The following is a 22038-nucleotide window of genomic DNA, read 5'->3' on the forward strand; positions in this document are numbered from 1 at the left end:
TCATTAGAGTAGAAAGCACTCCAATAAATTAGAGTAGTTTTTGTAATAATAAATGCCAAGTTTTGTTCTCAGGTCTTTTCTTTTTTTTTGTTGTTTAATGATACTTTGTAGGATGCGAAAATTTGCTTAATATTACAAATACGTTAAATTTGGAAAAGTGTATGTTTTGAATTGCCCGTTTTTTTAATAGATGGTAAAAAATTCTTTTAATTAATGAAATACGAATACCCAAAACATGTACATATTCTAAATGCAATTTAATTTGCTATATCAAAGAAGTCAAATGAATTCTACTAATACCTACATATCAAGTTGCGATCCACACTAATGACTACATAACATCCGTACTCATGACGTATGTGTTGTATAAATACGTTAACTAAATTATGTGTCATCTGAGCTATAAAACTGCAGATTAGAAAAGTAATAAGCAGTTTTGCAGATTGAAAGATACTTCCTTATGACATGTAACACCAGGAAAATAAATTGCATTACCACATTGAAGGGAATTTATGACTATTATGTCACAGTACTCTGCCATCTCTTACACAATTTATACAAACTACCGTCAGATTTGTAATGTTATAAGGAGAGAAAAACTGTATGTGACAAGATCTTTAAATATGTATGTGGACTTTATGAAGGTATAGATGGATTGAAAGGACATGATTAAGAAGTGATTTATGTAAACCTAAATGACGGAAGATAAAAAGATCTGGAAGACGAAGACCTGGTGCATGTGAAGTACCTGAGTGGAATAAGGAAGAGGGTAGAAGAAACGATATCGTTCTTTTAATATCGGATATATGGTCCGATATTTAAGAAAACGTTGTTATTGTCTTTTTACGCTTAGTTGGCTCACAATGGAGGTTGTATTACGATAAAAAAGGACAATTAAATCAATTAGAGTCTAAGTATATATTTTTAAATTGCAACGTGGGCAATAAAATCGCAACAAGCAATAATAACTTACATCTACGTATGCGAGTACCCTAAGTTATTTACGGTAATTAATTAAATTAATAACTCTGGAATCGAACTGGACACAGTCCGAAAGGCAGCCGCCGGACCGTTTATGTCCGTTTTACAGCGTGCCATTCGCTCATAGACTCTACCAAGTTAATTGATTTTTTTGTAAACATACCAACATATTTCTGTCAACAGTCGTGTGACAGCAGTCGATTAAATCGTGATTGTAAAGAAACTTTATGATTCTATAAAGAATACAGTAGACATTCGAAATGGAATTACGTGAATACCGCCATCTTGTTTTTTTACTGTATTAATGAAATGTTTTCTATTTATGTGCCATGTTTTTGAGAATTCATTTGATAATGCTATTACTGTGGTTTTTAATAGCGAAAAAAGTTTTAAAATAGACATTTTCTTGTTTTTTTAAGTATTAGCATCATAACTGTTGTTAAAGTCTTATTAAATAACTTTTTTTTATGAATTACATACAACATATACAACGAAAATAAAATTGTTAACCGACTGTCCGCATTAAATTAAATAAATTAAGAGATCAAATTTTCTTCAAAGTACGCAGTACAATGCTTTATGAAAGCAAATTGACCGTTAAAATTTTAGTGTTTGTCTAAACCAGATTTTATTCTAGTTGTATTGTATGCGTATTTATTCTTTGCTACATAGACTTTAAGTGTCATTTTCTTTTGAACATTTCGAGTAAAGATACAGACATAAATTATTATTTTGTTTGTAGAGTCGTAACGCTTGGAGTTAATGACTAATGAACAATTTTGTGTCTCTGATATGGCAAAATATTTTAAGCATAGATCTTATTATAATTATTAATATAAAATACAAAATCCTTTCACTTGACTTACAACTTGAAAAAAAACAAAGGACAATAATGTATTACTTTTTAAATCATATTGTTAAGGTAAATTGAAATATTTTAATGTTGGCAACAATTTAGTTGTCAAAAAATGTTAAACTTACGTAAAATATACTCGTATTTATTTTTGTGCGTTATTTTGTTTTTCTTTATATTGGTTTATTAAATAACTGTCTGGTTAACTGTTTATCTATTTAAAGAGTTGAGACGTATATTTTTTTATCATTAAGAGTAAGTTTTTTGATATACCTTCATTAATAAATGACATCTAATATTTACCAAGAATGTTATCCTATCGTGTATTAATATGAAATAACAGTTCAATAATCGAAAGGTCTGTAAAAATGCTAATCAAAATATTAAATAAACTCTATGCTTCCTGATTTGCTAACTAATTTACGTTTTTTTTTTTTCAGATTAAGAAAATTCGGTTTCAAGTGAAGTGAAAGTCAAAATATTGAAGATGGTGCTTTTAAAATTTGTGTTTTGTTTCGGCTTGCTGCACATGGTGTCTGCTAAAGGTAAGATTTGTTTTAAAAATAGAATACAACTGTTATTTTAGACGTACATATAATGTAACGTAAAGTATTATTAGTTATTCCAAAAATACATAAATGACTGATATACTTTTTAACTATTTTATTGAGTGTAATCCTACAATTTTTAGGACCTACTTAGTAGGACATAATTATAGAATACTACGACTCTACAACAACAGATTAAGTCAACAAGAATTTGTTTCTATTCCACACTCAGATGTGCTTAAGGGAGTCCCTCGTAGCAAATTTATCTTACTGAGTGTTACACTTTTGTTTCTGTACCGTTAGACAAAAGAATAATTTGGAACATAAATAGTAATAAATTGTTACAGCCGATACAATTGTCTCACGAGGTCAGTGTGTTCGGATGAACTTAACGATCTGTATAATTAAGGCTGTGAAATCGAATCACATGTACACGCAATAAAAGATCCGTTTCTAAATACGCAGACATGCATATTATTCTACATTTCTATATAGATATTTAGAACACGCGATTTTAAACTTACTAATATTACAATAAAAAGTTCCTATCTTCACTTACATATAAGTTTTATATTCAGTTATTGCTAATATAAAATTAAAGTTAATTTATTAGAAGTCGAATGAAATCACGTCCAAGAGATTAAAAATGTATATGAAATATAGCGTTTCTCACATATCCGCTCTAGGACATACAGAGATAGAATTTCGCCAACCAAACTTCACGGAGGACAGAAATAAGATTTATCTTATAGATATAAACTTCTTTTTCGCAAAACAACATATATTAGTAAAAACAAAAGTATGAATTATTACAATATACAAATACTAATTATTACAACGTTAAGCAAATTTATACTTTACATATTTTGTAAAGAGTTATTTTTACTACGGTAGTATTTTTAACAAACGATCTATTCTCCAAAGGTACTTTTGCCTTCAACATTACATTTAAGAAAAGAAAATATTTCCCCGCGCCTCAGGTCATCACAATACAGATGTGAAACACAAATTACATACGAGTAAGGACCATTTTCTTTGCCCTAATCATTAATTCGCTGTGTCCGCGGGCGAAGACATACGCTCCAATATTTATTAGCCACATACGTCTATTGAGAACAAGTAGACACGCAATTACTTACGTGAAAACTATAGTTAGAACATAAGGTGAATAACTTCATTTAACTAACTTTTTTTCAACTTCAACAGTGGTAGACGCCACCAACAATATCTGTTGCATGAATGAGTCGGCTCGTGAAATGAAATACCATGACCACACAGAAGACAGGTATGAAGTGGATGTAATTCCGCGTTTCACCTGATGAGTGTGGTGGCGGAGGCTTAATGTTAGTCTTCTTTCCCTTCCTGACCATTTCTTATAAAGAAAGGATTGGAAAGGGAAGTGGATTTGGTGGAGGACGAGATGCATATGAAGGGGAAATGTTATTAAGGAAAATAAAGATTTCTTAAACCATAAATGTTCTTTTTCTGTGCGTCTCTTCCTCTATCGATTAAAGGTAGACCAACGCATCTGTAATTGCTATGTCAGGCAGCGGTCGCTTCGTAATTTCGGTGAAATCAGGTGGCTGCTTGCTCGTTTGCCACCTTACAATATATATATTTAAAAACTATTGATATCTGCCAATGATTTTTACTACGTAAATACTATTATTCCAATTACCTTGCTCACTATCTTTTGCTATAAAAACAGCAACAATTGATGACATAATAACATGGTCGTAAAATTGTAGGTACGATATAGAATTAAATATAAATTATCTTTCATTTGTTTTAATATAATAGCTCTGTTAGGAAGTCACGTTTTGTAAATTAAATTATTGAGGCAGTAATGTTCTTGTCACAATTACTATGCTACTAGCTGTTTGGTTAGAGAAGTAGAACACCTAATATTTCTTCACAAATTTCAAGATTTAAGGATAACTACAAACATCTTCGGTTCATCGGCATCTAGTTCTTTTTTTTTTTGTAATGTCAAAGGCATTTCATCTTAAATATCAAACATTGCCAATAAGTAATTATACTTTATTTAATGCTGGCTTGAACACGAGATCAGAATTTTGACCTCTCTAAAAGAGGTCGAAATTATCATACAAATGATCCATCGAAGCTTTTGAAAAAGTCACCTGATTCATTATCATACATACATAAATATTACTTGCATTTTTACTGTTTTAATTTATTTTACAGACAAAATAACGAAACATGTATAATGCGTTTGTTGAATTGAATATAATGTCTGCCTTTTTGTAATTGTTTAAAACACATTTTTTCTTTTTCTTCATTTCGTCGCCTCAATACTTTTAGAACAAGATTTTAATTAGTCACCCTGAAAACAAGTTACCACTGCCAAAATACTTGTACAAAAACATCTCACTTATACTTTGAAAGAACAGAGACAAGGATATGTGTTTGTACAAAGAAGTTTATAAAATATTGAAATTATTTCAGTTCAATATAACGCGCAAATAAAATACCGTTGGAAACGTATGGATATGCCTTATTAGCGCATAACATTTTAAACGTTCAAGGTTCAATAGCGTTCAAACAAACCGCTTGGTTCATTGTCGACGTACCTACATATTTGCTATTAGACTAAGTAAATACATCATAGTTGTGTTGACGGACGTGGAACCGTCTTCTTTAAAAAATATATTGTAAATAAATTATGATAAAATCTCAGATCTAAACTAATGAACAAATGTAAAGTAATAAATTGATAAAACACTATTAAAATGACAACCATCCGAAGCACAAGTTTAAGATTTAGGGAATAAAGGTTCATAATGAGTCCTGAAAACTCAGTATGAATTCTGTCTAGCTTTTTTAGACGAAATGATAGACCAAAATCCCGAGTATTCTGTCCTCAATTTAACCCAGATCTCAGAAATAAATAAAAAAATACTTTTCAAGCATGAACCTATCATCAACCCAGCAGGGAATATCACGGCGTAAAATTTCTTAGAAGCATCAATTCCTAATACTTATAATTCGCTAACGGTGTATTTTGATGGGTCATCGACGTTGAATTCATTTAGTTCGAGTGACGTTTTTGTATTGAGACTAACCATAAAAGGACGCATATATCAATCAAGTAACAATAGAGCAAAAAATAAACAATACTTGCGGTTTTTTACTGTGTTGCGTCGACAATTTCGAAATTTGATAGGTGACAATAAATAACACGGTATTAATAGAATCCATAGACGAGCGTGTTTGTGTAGATGAAAGAATATAGGAGATACGACAGAAATATGATAGAATCAATTCAAACAGTAAGCACTAAGAAGATCTGGAATAATCCATAGATTTAAACCACATAAATGTTACCTCCTACCACATGTGCCTCCCTGAAAGTCGCACAATAGTTACTCTAACTTAGTTAAGTTAGCAAGAGTATTTACTGTTAAAAAACTTCAACTTCAGCTATCACACTCTCTAACTTTAAAAGACCTATCATCTAGGCCACCGCAAGAGAAACTGTTTTCTTTTTCATAATCACACCCTGTAAAGATATAAGTTGTAACAAACAACAACAAAGAGCATCGTGCGAAAGTGACACCAACAATGCTCGACTGCGACACACGCTCCCTTTGTTCAAAGTTGAAAAGAATACGCGTTAAGTAAAGCGCATACTTATCTAAACAACACCGTTTTAAACTCTCACTTTACTTGGAACTTTAAAAGCTATTCTCAAAATAAGTGAAAGTAATATAAATGTTTATTCATTTGAAAACAAAATATAATATACGGAATTATCTATTTTAATTGTAAGTTGCAGTTATTTTCAGCTATATAAAGCAACTTCTTATAGCTACGCATAGTCATATCAATTGAAACTATTGTTTGTTTTGTTTGTTTTCGGAGACGTCGTTGTTGTTAACCCTATTGACGGTTTTTACAGCTTCATCGAATACAGTACTCTCGATCTCGGATGACCGAGAGCTAGAAATTAAATGAAACTACGAATGTTTTTCACAAGTTCTCCAGTTACGGGTACGATGCGGTTAAGGGTATACTAAATAGCATCACACAGTTACCTAATTCTATTGCTACACAGTAATGGTAGTATTACGAGTAAACACTAGTGCCTTTTTTATGGAATCATCAAGATATTTGCTTAGAGATTACAATCTGAGATAACTTTCTTCGATAAAAGCCCATTCAGTTACAAACTGACATCCGGTAGGTGCTTACTCGCTGAACCATCCCATACAAGTTCTCCACAGATAATGTTAATACAAGCCGTAAAGTCCGCGAATGAAGTCAACGAAGCGAATCATTCCATGCATTTAAAGCGATGCTTAATAACGTAACGTTATACCGTTATCTGTTTTTCCATTAATCTACAGCAAATGCTATAAACAACAGCTGTCTGATTGCAAAGCTTAGTTGAAACTTGATTTATTCAGTAGCTTAATTTTTTTGCATTAAGAATCATAACAGAACTGTTTTTATAAACAACCAGTTGAATTTAAACCTATGTTCCTCAGTGTCATTGATAGTGTTTTGTCTAGAATTAGCTGTTTTAATGCACATTCTTTTTATTGTAATTAAAAATTAGTTCCAAAATTTCTTCTTTTTAAGAAAAAGAAATGTAAACTATGATAATCTTTTAGATTTATTAGTTTTAGAATTTAATCTTTTAGACGACTATTACTGTTAAATAAGTTGTATTTTTATCTTTCTGTAGGTATGTAAACTTAATTCTCATTTAAAACTGATCATGCATCTTTTATATACGCACCCTTACAAAGGACCTCACGCACAGTTCAGTTGTTTTCTTCTAGACTACTTAAACGGACACGTTACAAGTTGCTAGCCAGGTGTACACAGGGACGATGTTTATTGGACACATAGGTCACGCAACATTGAACCTGTTTGATCATTTCACAAATACTTACTCGGGTTTCACTTGTAAAAAAACACCCTAGTGTCGAGTAAGATGATATTATGTCTGTAAGAGAAGATAGTCGCGTGTAAAATGATTTAAAACAAACTTAGGTAGCATATGCTTACATGATTTCATTAAAATAAAATGCGGTTCAATTGAAACGTAATTTTTATTATCTACTCTACTTTATAGCCTGAACATGACAAACAAATGAAACATATTCTAAGTCATATTTAATGCAAAATTAAAATAAACTTATTTAAAATAGTTATAATAAGACAAATAACTTCTAAGTTAGTTAATTTATCGTGGAACAAATTATCTTAAGAGAAACCATTGTGCCTTAATTCATGACTCAAAAGTTGTGTAATTTTAGATAGAGATCTAGTAGCTCTCAGTTAATCTTTCGATTTATCTTAACAATATTTGATTTTTATGGAAAAGACAAAATTAAATCTTTATTACTAATATCGCATGTACATAAAGGATTAATTAGCATTTCATCATTAAAAATAAATCTTCATATGCATCAAGCTAATATAGTGGTACGACTTTAATTAATGAATAAAGTTTATTTACATGACTAAAATCATATATTAAGTTTAACATGAAACTCCTAAGTGACAATTCCTTCATTTATTTTTGAGATTTAAAAAATAAATGAAGGAATTGTCACTTAGGAGTATAATAATAATCAAATCGAATTCTTAGCGCCGTGAGCGCAACTTTTAAGCTTTTAACTTAATTTAAGCTCGAAGCATTCCAAAGAAATATATAAATCACAACTCAATCAGAACCAACCAAATACTGTTATACGACATTTGATAGATCACACAGAATTATATTTGAGGCCTCTCCAAAGGTGGCTTAGACCACAGGCCCACACACGATCCTAATTTGTAAAACGAAACGCAACAAAGCAGTTATTCAATGCAACCAGTCGTTTTGTAAACACCTCGTAACAACGCTCAGGGACCACACTCAATGTTTAAAGAATTCAACGCGTTGCTGTGCTATTGAATAATTTAAAAGCAAAGCAATATTTTACATTTCTTAATAGTTATAATAAATTAGCTATTTACGTAACAAGAAATTGTTTTAAACTGTTATATCAAAAATTTCACAAATATTGTACGGTTTAATCCAATTCTTAGAAGTATCCAAAACCCTTGGTTTATACGAATTCTAATGAAATGAAATAAAAAAAGCTGCTTTGAGTTACATCCAACGAAGCAACTTATGGAATTCCTTTCTGCTTGTAATTTATCTCTGTTGCTTCAAAAATATTTAAACTTGTGTTTCGGCAGTGGACATTCGATAAGGCATTAACGAACTCCCGTACGTTAAGGAAAATCTTAGATTTTTTCTCACTACTGCAAATAAAGCCAAGGAACTCGTATAAACGTTAACTGTATGACACGATTCTTAAAGACAACGGACTTAAATTTATTTTCCTTAATAAGTATTGTACTTGAGTGGGAGCGGAGGTTGTGCGTAGGCAACTACCAAACGTATATTTGCGGTCAACAAACTAATAAATACTTAATTATAAACCTTAATGCATACGGAATAAAGTTTAGCATAAATAATACAATGGCATTTAATTAATTGTACCCCAGGCCTATATTTGGGAGCGATGAGGTCGACTTGTACGTGTGGGTTGGTATACAATGAATCATGATGCCTGGATAAAAGAATTAGATGTCTGAATCTTTCGTTCGTTGTTTGAGTCAATGTACCGTAGTTACCTATGAAAAAAAAATCTGCATGATAAATCAAATCGACAACAGTAACGGAATATAAAGAAACATAAATGTATTATACAAATAGTGCAATTAATTGTTATGAAACAACTAGCTGTCGCCCGCGACTCCGTCCGCGCGGAATTAAAAAAAACACAATAAGTAGCCTATGTGTTCTTCCAGACTATGTTCTACATCTGTGCTAAATTTCATTAACATCTGTTGAGCCGTTCCGGAGATACCTTCAAACAAACATCCATCCATCCATCCATCTAAACATTCGCATTTATATTATTAGTCAGACATTGCTTTAGTTAGGAAAATAAGCAAGTATTTTCCACTTCGATATACTTTTCAGACTGTCAAAATTCCCCTTTAGTTTGAAGAAAAAACAAATAATGCTTGTATAATATAAAATAGGCACATAAAACAACACAGATGATAAAATAAGAAAAAAATATTGTTGTACGATTATACACTTCAATAATATTTTCTGTATATTTGCGATATATTATCTTTCCTTTCTAAAAGAAAACAACTTTTATCAACCCAAGTTCAAGTTTCAGTAAGGTTTTATTAAACAAAAATACAATTTCTCTTGTGTCATATAAAATGCGGACACTAACCTATAACATCTAGGTTCTTACAGCCAGAAAAATTAATACGTAATTACTTTTATACAATCAAGCATTCCACATCCTGATCGTTTTAATTTACGTGAACATGCACTGCACAATGTGGTTTATGACCATAAGGCGGTAATAGGATCTTGCGTTGCTCACCCACTGACCAGTCAAGTGGATTGGATCAATCCGGTACAATCCGGATACACTGGATAAAATTCCAATACATTAAATCTTAGTGAGATCTAATTAGCCATAGAAGCTATAAGAAATGGGAACAAACTGTACATACATATATGGTGTACATGAAAAGTTAGCTTCGTCACCGTTGAAAAACATTTTTTTAACAGCACATGTGATACCGCCTAGTTTAATTAACAGTGACGAAATGGAATTATAGATTAAAAAATGAAAAATAGGCACTGATAAAGGCATGTATGGGTACAAGAAGAGAAGAGCCACACGCCACACTACCATTTAACTGTTGAAGTTTTTGTATACTCAGTGCTTTAAATTTATCTTTTATAAATGTGTGACATTTAATACAGAACGTTCAACACATCTTGACACGCAGCACAACATACATATATGTACAAAATTACAAAGAGATTTTTTTTTCATTTGTTTCCATTGAATTGGTTCCGAAACTACAAACCGATTTGAAAAATCCTTTCAATGTTGCGAAACTACACTATCCCCGGGTGACATAGGATATTTATTACTAGATATTATTATCGCGGCAACTGCTAGTTGCATATATTTTGGCAATTCTATTTTGACTGATTCAGTAATATCACTTAGTGAATTTACTCGTACGTCGAATTGTAAATAGTTACTACAATCCATAACTCTATCAACAACAGTTCAACAAGATAAGAAAATAAAAATGTTCTCGTTCTCTATTTTACTCTAACATGAGTATCTTTGCTCATACTATGCCGAGGGCCACGTTGCACTGATCCATCTACACCTATCTACTTAATAGTTTCGTTCCCTGGTCCTTAGATAAGAACTAATGACAACCTTATCTCTTTTACCCTTATTTTTTTTTTCAGAGGAATCGCGTTCTCAACCAGTCAGAGTAATATGTTAATTATAAATAAAATTGAGTGAAGATATAATTTGTTTTATACATTTAATGGCATCACAAAGATTCATTTTATTAATAATTTGGACAGAAGAAGATGTCATTTGCTATTTCAATTTTATTAGGTAAATTATCTGTTTCAAAATACTACTCAATCTAATTTTCTAGCATTAATCTAACTGCAGCGGCATCTGCAGTTCCTCTGTTGTTGCGGATGTCTTTGGGCGTCGGATATCCTAATAGGCAACTTGCTCGTTTCCCTCCTAATTCGAAAAAAGCTCTTAAACCATACCGTTCCGATGGTACACTTATGTCGAAAATTATCATTCATTTTATACTAATCATCATATTATTATTTATTTTATAAATATAATATTCATTTTATTCAATAATAAATTATGTTATCGACTGTACTACATTAAATAAACATCGTGATCACCACGCCTTTATTAGTGGAACGAAACCTGACACGACCGATATGGCGCAATAATTAACCTACGAGTAAATAGACTCGAATCATAAACGTAAGCACCTTACCTCACTTTCAATTTTATTGGACTAGACAGAGAGGGCATTATTAATCTATTTTTTTAATTAATACATCAAAACTTACATTCAAGTTAATATCAGTAAAGCCTGCTACACACCTTTAATTTTAACTATAGAATATGTCCAGATAAATCGTACTTGTGTAGACAAAATTTAAACTGTCAGTAAAACTGTCCACTTCTAAGTTTTACTGTACAGTTATCTGTGCAGTTAAAACTAAAGGTGTGTAGTAGTTAGTAGGATCAACTGTTAACTTTTTACAAGTTGTGGGTTACAGCTAGATAGCATGGTTGATTTTCATTATACAATTCCTATTAATAGATTACTCTTCGATTATGTTTATTAATTCACATATTCAAATCTTGTAACCTAAATTAGATCAACTTCTCGTTGTACATTTTTTTCGATCACAATGACATATTTATGTATAATCAGCTTTAAAAAAAACAATTACCAATTCAAAACTTTAAGAATTGTATTTCAAAATGAATTTCTAAAAGTAGGAACTACTACTTAAAAAAAAATTAATATTACTTTTTTGACATAACTATGAATTGAAATAAAATAAATCTTATAATCGGGCTTATATCGGAATACAAAACTTAACAATACAATTTGTCCTTTGATAAAACCTTTTTATATCTGTTGCTGACAAGCTTTGGTTATTTAATACTTTAACACAAAGGAATTCTCAGTACAAAGACCTGTTTAATATATCATGAAAAATTCTTTTTCAACAGATATGGAATGGAGAAAATATTATGAAAATTTTATGAAGATAGTTGAAAATAGATTCGTATTAAGTTATTCATTTTAAACGAATTTTTAAATAGCCTCATATTTTTGTACTATGTATTTTTTTATAAAAATATTACGTCTAATACAACTACGCTTAAGTTCTAACTTTAACTTAGAATAATAAGTAGTAGAAGCGTCGTTAAATCCACTTATAAAAAATATAACTAAGTAAATTACTAAACCGTAAATACTATTTTGCTGCAGTCTACGTATCAATACATCTTCCACCAGAAAAATAAGCCACTTTTAATTATTTTATGTGAATCTATTATTTATATTCTGTTCACATATAACTTGATACATAATTCCACTAAATGAGCGCGTAGAGATATCGTGACCACGGCTATGCAAATACAATAGATCAACGTTTGTCCAAGACACATTCCGCAACTAAATTACTTCGTTTACATGGTTTTTTCTGTGTTTTAAATTACTAATAATAAAATCTCTTCGTAACAATCTTTTATATCAAAACTAATTTCACTTTACAAACAATTTTCAATGTATTGCGGTTTATAACATCGTTGTTATATTATTTGTTACATAACAACAATAATTGCATTTATCAAATAACCAAGTTGTGTTTATAACTTTGTTGTAACATAACACTGTTGTAACTGGTTTGAAAATCAATCTAAACCAATAACCTCGCAGTTCTCGCAAAAAAAAAGTTTTGCTATAAGGAAAAAACTATTAAATGTAGAAACTGTTTAACGGTTATTATGGTATCCGTAACTGTAATAACTGAGCCGTTAGAAAAGAAAAATAATAAAATATTACTGGCAGTCGACATGAGTCTATTGATAACGAAATAAAATACTGGCAGCTTATATTTTTTTAAATTAATTTATAATTGTATAAGAATACGCCGCAAGTCGAATACAATCACGAGTTTTAAAGTAGGCAGGAAGGAAAATAAAAGTTCTCAAGTACATATTTACCACATCCACATTTTATGAAGACCTAGTACTTCTTAGTCAACTTGGTCAACGTAACATTATGTGCTGCGACCACAATTGTTCCAGTGTGGCAAATATTAATGATATTAAAATAATATAGATAATATTTATCAAACTTATTTATGAAGGTGCATACGTGATAATCGTACATACTGAGGCTCATTTTCATTCGGCATCCATTTGAAATACAAAGTAGACAACTATGTTGCCCGGTAATTCTGCGGCGCGTCACCTGTGCATGGCCGGTTCTAAAAAGGATAAAAATGAATAGACCATATCATGATGGAATATGTGCAACTGACGCACAATGCAACTATGTGTTTAGAATTCAATTATAATTCAAGAAAAGCAGTTTATTGAAACAAACAGTTACGAACATTTTACAATTAGATAGTTTTAAATAGATCATTTTTTTACAAATCAATATTTAAAATTATTATTTAAAAGCATGTTTAGTATGTAGACTAAATTTATTTTAATTGAAAAAATATTTTAAATAGAATTTAATAAATGAAATTTCGTGACTCGATTAAATTTATTGCATTTGCTCTTGGCGAAATACCGTCAATATTAGATTATCTAATGTCCGATTCTTCTTAATTTCACCGAAGCCTTAAAACATTTTATAAGATCGTAAGACCACCTAAGACGTATCTGTTAAAGACAAAAGGAAGGCAACAGTCTGACCGCAGACAAAGGCGCCTTTGTAACCTAACTAATGACAGAAGATGAAGATAATATACACTTTACTAGCGCATAAAATATAACTTTTAACGTGGATTTTGGTGTACCAATTTAAAGAAAAATTGTTTTTTTAATTAAAGTAAAGAAAAAGTTTTACTCAACTTGCCCTTTTAGTCAATCAAACTAAAATTTAAACAAACTAACGAGATGCTTGCCCATGAATCGTTGTGGGATGAAAATGCAAGAAATTTCTCCTCTACCCCGTGGACGTGAATGGTAGCTTATTTTACGAATGAAATAAGAGAATCTTTATAACTACGTCATTAAAAAATACTCAGCGTGCCCGCCGACTTTACCCGTCCATTCTATGGCGTTAATTATGGCCAGCGAACAATGAACAAGATTCCCAGAATTGTGTTGACCGCTCTCCCCGCATTAACATCTATGTTTTTGTGACGCAACCACAGGTTCTCGATCCAAGATAACGTATCATTATGTTTACGATTACAATATTTATGTAAACACCATTTAATAGGATTGCTTTCCTTTCATTTTACATTCTCTTTCTGATATAATTAGTAGGCAATCAATATTTTTAAGATTTTGTATAACATTATATCGTTTTAGGTTAGTGTAATAAAGAAGGGCTTCTATGTTCACATATTTTTTTACAATTCAAGTAATAGATCTTTGTAAAGAAAAAAAAAAACAGAAAGGACGAGTAAGAAAAAACATTTTGAAAAATGGATAGCATAAAAGTGAGAGGGTATGGCTGAGTACGCCACAGGCAGACATATATAAACAAGATAAGTTGAAAACTGAGGAAGGGTACTATTAAGTACACGTTACAAACGAGCACTCTTAAATATAGAAATATAACGACTGGCAAAGATCTACGATCTTCAGCTATCTACTGTTGAGTGAACTGCAGGAAAATTGGTTTTTAATTAAATTAAACAAGCATTTTAAATCACTGTTAGTGTATAAGAATGGCCAATGCTAGGGAACATATAAAAAGGTTTTAGTCTTTTTATTACGAAAGTCGTCTTTGATAAATTTACAGTCCTCACACTTTCAACTAAACGAATAGCCTCTCTATCAATGTCGATTGCTATTGCGATAAAAAGGCAGAACGTTTCTGGTTTTCTGTTACGAGAATACGCAAAAACCAATTTATAATTAAGTGTTAAAGTCTGTCAACAGAAGGCAAGCGCCATTTGTCACTTCGATAATAACTCGAAAATGCTTTAGTAGTCAGAACGAAGTCTGGCGCGAAAAAAATAAAATTGATGCAGGTTTAAATATAGAACGAGTTCCCGCCGTTCTTCTTTGTTTTTTAGACGACATTAATATTTCTCGTCCAAAGCAACCTTACGAGCGTTCATTTTTTATTTTGATTCACTTTTAAAAATACCTTTTTCGCTGTAATAAAATGCACGGTTTAATCCAGATAATAGAGTAAGTCTGGCTGTTTTATTTTACAACGTGTTAGGCGGTTACGGAATGAAGAAGTTTATGGGTGTGTTGTTTTATTCGGCTTCTACTCGTAGTAATAAAATACGTCAGTGTAATCTTAATTACAATTTAAATTACAGCTTTCTTTTCATTTTTATTTAAAAGCAATCATTAAAGTTAGATAAATGAAAAAAAGCAATGAGAACTTACTGACTTAGCAAAGCTGAGTGGAAAGTTTTTAACAAATCTGCCTTTGAGCAACAATCAGTCGCATTTAAAGATGGATTCATTTTGTTATTTAGTTTAGCAAAATATACATTTCACGGGCTTCGTACTTTAATTATTCAAACAAAACAGACAAACACTACAACCTCCATCACACTTGTTTCATAATTTGTGCTGTTTTTTTATCCTGCTGGAATGACACATTCGTGAAAAGTGGCTACTATTTCGAACTCTATTCTACTCTACTATAATAACTTCACATAGATTTCGAGTAAGTCAATTGGTACTTGATATTAAAATTTGAAGTATTCTTCTAAAGTATCATGAGAGAAAGATGACCGAGATAATAAGTCGTCTATTAAAAATTTAATAGAGCATTCGAGCGCGCTATAAAAATGCCTCCTAAGTAACCATACATAGCAATTTTCTATCGTGAAATTATCATAAAAACACTCGCGTATCCCCCATTTGTTCGTCTCACGAGAATTTCTTTATTCCAGACCAAATTATCCGATAAAAAAGATCTCATATGGGGGCAGATAGCGAAGTGTGATAACCCGTAAAACGTGGGATTTTACGTTCAAAGATTATAGTAAATTATGGTTTCAGAATAATTTAGTTTCCTTGATACGCATCTGTCTTTTGTTCTGTAATACTACTTACTGTTTAAATATGATTGTTGAGAAAATGAAGAAAGCAAAGTATTATGGCAACTAAGATATATGTTTATTACTGATTTAAAAATTCGATAGTACATATCAAGTACATAATATTTTTGCTTTATTTTTTTTTATTTTACTTTTGACGTTTTTAATAGATTTACATTTGTCTATTGTGGTCCTAAACCTAAATGTCTTAGTCAAATTGAAATGAGGTGGCGTTTGATTATAGAATCGGAGATTGGATATTAGATGAGTACAGTCGGGATCACAAGTTGTTTTTAAATAGCTTGATGCATAAATAAATTGAAAACTTGTATTAGAGTGTCTGCATCAGATTCATGTATATGTATGTCTTTAGCCTAAAATATTCACCTAATTATATCGATATATGGAAATAACATAAGCTAAATATAATAACCGATTGCTAAATCGAATCTAGACAATAAAAGACACAGACATCGGATTAATTGAATTTAAATATCATACAAAATAGAATTCCTTGAATTTGTACTTGAGATTGTTTTAAACTACCAATAAATACGCAAATTTTGCAAAATCAATGGAAGAACACTAATTTTCAAATTCGTAAGTATTGGTAGTAACATTAAGACTTAAATTCATTTCAATTCCATGTAGCTTAATAATAATTTCGGTTAAAATAATTAAAAATGCTTAATTACACAGATTTACAAATACAGTTACATTGTAACACATATATACCATTTTAGAAATAAATAACTGTACTATATTGAAAAAAAAACATTTAATTAAATTAAACGTGCAACAAGAAGGTTTAATTATATCTCATAGTCCCTACATCACACGCATATTTACAAACACCGACTTCGAGGTCAAGGGTCTGATCGTACATTGGAATAGATGCATGGAAACACGCACGATTCGCCACAGGGCGTGAGTAATGTCTCGTTAGGGCTCGTACACACGAAGATGACCTGACGCCAATCTGACCTACGACTAGGTCAGTGTGTCACAGGCCTTATTACAAGATGATCTATCATTTTGCTCTCTTTCCTGTTGACCAGAATCCATCAAGTTACATTATTATGTTATGAAAAACATTAAAAAATACATACACAACTAATTATGCAAGTTCTCGCAAATGATGTAGGCAAAAGGGTTCGTTTCTTATCATCAGAAACAAATAGGTACTTTGTGGTAAGATGGAGTTTATTTCAGAGATTTTAATAACAGTACAGGACTATAATATTCGTACAAGTTCAATCGCTTTAATTGTGCTTCGTATCCATTTTTTGTTAACAAGTATGGTTCTATAATACAATTTATTATTATTTTCATATACATATTATGTGGTCTTTAATAAATTAAATAGTATAAATCTGTCGTAAAGAACCCAAGCTATAACCACATATTACATCCAACCAGGTCAGATTTATGAATGTAACTGACTCCACAATCGTTTAACACATCGCGTGTTGGACATAACTAAGGAGACAAATAACAGGAAAAATTACCCTGCCGTGTGGCGAGGTAAGTCTCGAGCCGTGTGGCCGGGCACTAACTGCACTTCCGTGCCCTCACCCGGACTGGGTAAATGGGCCCCGCGAGCTCCGGTCCACTTACGTCCCTCTATCTAGTTTATGCTTTATAGTGTGTTCAACTCAAATAGGCGTGTGGTATTTCAGTCTATAAAACTAGCAGTAATCTGCGCATTAGCATATATAGTATTTTATTTTAAAAAAAAAATGAATACAAAATGTGTGGGCAAAATTTTATTCTTTTTATTACGGTGTAACGATGAGGAATGATAGTTTCATTTGCAAACATTGAATTGTTTTGATTTTTTTTTTTGTTGTATGCAATTTTCTAATCCATATAGCTAGATAATTTGCAGGTTAATTCATAGTAGATGCAAACAACAAAAACTATCTCTTCTGACTAGGTTAACGATATGAATGATTTCTAACGTTTCTAAAGCGATTAAGATTAAGTCTTGTCCGTGAGATAATATTGGACGAATGATTGGAATATTAGATGACTATATGTTTAGTGTATTGTATTCCTAAACAAAAGGAAGTAGAAAGTTTCAGTCTAGTCTCGACCGAGGACTCTCGACGAGATAGAAAACCACATAAATGTACACTTTATTTACTTTCTATAAAAATGACAACACTCTAAGTCCTCAACTATAAACACGAGGACGGCAGAAATAAACCATGACCATCATTAACATACCGGTTACCTCAACTATTTCTCACTTGTCGGTATATCATCATAATAGTGGTATTCCGGCAGAAAGGTCTAACCAGGTAATTTGCGGTGAGCTTACAAATAATCACAACAATGCGACATTTGGGAATTTCACGCAAAGACTTCGGTTGCGGTCACAGACCACAGCACATCTCAGATTTACAGCCACTAATCCTATCAGCAAATACATTCGCGTTAACGACTTATAAGATAGGCAGAAGTAAGAAACGTATGTGTTAATAATCAAAAGTATAAACTAGAAAAAAGTTATCAAGGCAATCAGACTGACAATTACATAAAATATTTCATTACAGAGTTCCTAGATAATTTACACGCGAAACTAATAAACGACATATTTACAATCGCGCCCAAAACACTACAATACTTATTTTTCATCTAAGCTCAAATGAAGTCAATTATAACCACTTATCGTTAGATTCTGAGATCAAAGTCCTTGTATAAAACGTATCATCATCCCTCTCATTATCTTTAACAAAACAGAGATATAAAATTTTTAATACAAAGATTTTGATCTCAGAAAGCAACGATAAGTCTATGGTGGAATTTATCTCATACATTATAGAGTCGCGAGATCTTACTTTCAATTCTTATAAAACCAGAGTCGTTATCAACAAACATGTTACATAAATAAATATCCTAGCAAACCTTAAGGATACGAGTAAAAATAAACTTCAAAGAACTGTTTAATTAAATACCGGTTATTTTTACAACCAACCGTTTAAATATAGATCCTCTCTTAGAATTGCTTTGCGGTGTTTATCGATAAATAAAAGGAATATAAAATGATGCACCTATTTCTTATCGATATCGATAATCTTTATTGAAAACGATATTTCAGTGATATTTAGATACTTTTTATCTTAAATTCCTAAACTGTATGTAGTGTAACGGACATATTCGGATATGTTAGATAAGTGGCAAGAATGGCATAGAGATGTGCTAGGACAGTGTCAAACCTGGAGATCCTAGAGCTCACAGCACTAGAAGATGGCCAACGACATTTTAGTGGGTAAAACCCTACATTACAGTGTTTACAGAAGTTGTGTATCTTTATTAGGATGTACCCCTAAGCCTAAAAAAGGATCATGCGAAATGAAGCTTTTATCATCCCTTAGTTCTGAACTACAAGTACTTTATGTTTATTTATAAACAATTTAAGGTTTTACTATCGATATCGATAAATGGTTTGTCACTATCGTAACAGTTACCTCCTGTGCCACTTTTTCAGTCGTCATAAAATACGTAGCCATAAAATATGATAATATGCGACGGTCTGCAGCTGACTGTCCCAGCTAGCGTACAGTTCACCAGACATACTGTTATGGCCTCTCCCAACATGCAAGTGTTACTCAAAGATAATTATATTTCTTACGCCGTCACAGGAATAAGTCGATAATTGAATAAGTGGTAAATACTAACTGACTGCGTAGGTTTTTGTAAGCCAAGTGGGGAATGTGGAAAGCGAATATGTCTGTGTATAATAAATTCTTTCGTCATAACTACAAATATAAAAATATCAGATTTCTTTTAATATTCAACTAACTGTCGTCCAAAAACTCCGTCCGCGCAGTTTAAAAAAAAACTTAGTAGCCTATGTGTTCTTCCAAGCTAAGTTCTACATCTATGCCAAGATCCGTTAAGCAGTTCACCTGCTACCAAACATCCATCTAAACTTTCGCATTTATTATATTAGTAAGGTGCCAGGCAACTTTATTTAATAATATTTCGTTAGAAAGAAATAATAGATATATGTAACTCCAAATTTACAACACTGACCTTACCAGTCATTTTATAAACCGGCTGGTGACATTAAAGTTCGCTTTATTATTAATCTCATCACCGCAAATTCCTCTTCACAATTATGTCCTATGAGATTATCTCTTAAGCATTCATAAATAAAGATTTCTGCACAAGATATGAACGGGTTAAATGCCCTCAAAATAAACAACAATACACGGAAAAATGTAAAGAATTTGTGCAATATAGAAATACAACTACAAGCTTTCGAACCCCCTTGATTCAATAGGATAGTTTCGTTCGTTTATTACTTACACATGTCTCAAAAGACTATTACTAACAGATTAAACTTTGTATTGGAAAAAGGATAACCAGTTGCAAGGAAAATAATTAAAAATGATAGGCTTATTTTCTGTTTTTATCACGTAAAGTCTAGACTTATCAGTTATGGAAACGGGGAAAGTAAAAAATAGGGCATAAACAACAAAGAAGTGGTCAGTTGTCTGCGCCGACGCATCCGGCCCCGTGCATCCGGCTGATAGCAACAGCTCCGTACTTACGTGATTGGCGTTTGAATATCGAAACGTCTGTGACGTAAAGACGCGCGAATTCTACACGTAACGTTACATTGCGTTGAGTAACAAAAGATTTGTATGTTACTTAAATAGCTGACGTCACAGAACAATATTGGAATGGCTAATGTATTAAAACAAAGATTATGTAAACATTCTGATTCGAAAAAAAACTATATAAATCTTTAAAAGAAGAACCGTGGAGACGTAATTAGTAAATATTTTCCTATTAGTTTAAGAGGTAATAAATTCAATTAAAGTTAATTAAAATGAAAAACCCTTAAGTCTTTTAAAATAGACGATAATTCTCAATCTTAAAATGGTAATTGAAAAAGGGAAAAGTTTGTTCTAATCTGAAGTGGACGGATTGTCTCGCCGATAGCCAATCTCAGTTCAATCTCTAAATAAAATCTTTTCGATTTAACCATTTCCTTTTAACAGTTCTTCAGCTAACGAAAGATCTTTGTAGTGTTAACGTGTGGTACAAGTTATAAGGAATGAACGGTTTCTAGGTTTTTTAAATTGCCTTTAAATAAAATTTAAAATAAACAAATTATAAAATGAATTCATCTTAGCCTAAATTTAATTTTATATTGTAATTTTTTTTATTAATAAATATTTAAATATTGTTAATGGCACTGCACTTAGAACCTTATAATTTAAGAAAACGCAACATTAAGTGTACATGTATAAATGAATACTAGTACAAAATCATATTGTCAACCCATTTCAAAACATAGTAGTTCAATATATTTTAGATTATTGTAAAAAAAAAGTAAATTGACAACTAAAACGGGGACGTATGCGATGTTGTTCTCCTTACAGTGACTTTTTCTTTATAATTTTGAGAATAAATTCTTTAAACCTAAACCCTTCCATTCTCTATGAATATGTAGAGATAACATGATATATTTTATCGAAATATTTCTTCACTGGAAACCCAATATAAGACTAATAAAAATACCTTTACTACTTAAAGGTATTTTTATTAGTAAACAGTAAAATTATTTTCTCCGCTACAGCGCATAACATGGGACTCACAATCACAAACAGTTACGTACGAGCCGTCCACATAAAGGGACATCGTATAAAATCCTACGCTTGATTTATATTGCTTACCGTCGGCCATTTTTAGTTGAACCTAACACGCTTATGGCGCCGTCGCCGTAGTCGTTGATACTAAGAAAATTAATTGGCAACCAGATACAATTAACAAGACAATGTGTGACTACTGACATTTTGCAGTTAAGGAATTTACGAATTCTAAGTTTCGTTAATTATTATTTATTAAAAATTAACTTGTCGATGCTAAATTTTGTTAAGAAAAGAGGCCTATTGTTTTATTTAAAATATTAATTTAATTTTATTAAAAGTGGTTAAATGGTTCACTTAACGTTTCAAGCA

The 22038-nt window shown here is 31.4% G+C and overlaps 1 protein-coding gene across 1 annotated transcript in view; it reads left to right on the forward strand.

Moving 5' to 3' along the window:
- Nucleotides 1-22038, forward strand: part of LOC106715296 — a 37514-nt gene that overhangs the window by 5868 nt on the left and 9608 nt on the right. The window contains exon 2 of the mRNA XM_014508567.2: nt 2275-2379. Within this exon, the coding sequence (XP_014364053.2) occupies nt 2322-2379 (58 nt within the window). The 5' untranslated portion in view covers nt 2275-2321. The remainder of the gene's footprint in view (nt 1-2274; nt 2380-22038) is intronic.

The sequence above is a fragment of the Papilio machaon genome, chromosome 19 (assembly GCF_912999745.1).
Source record: "Papilio machaon chromosome 19, ilPapMach1.1, whole genome shotgun sequence".
In the NCBI taxonomy this organism is placed as follows: domain Eukaryota; kingdom Metazoa; phylum Arthropoda; class Insecta; order Lepidoptera; family Papilionidae; genus Papilio; species Papilio machaon.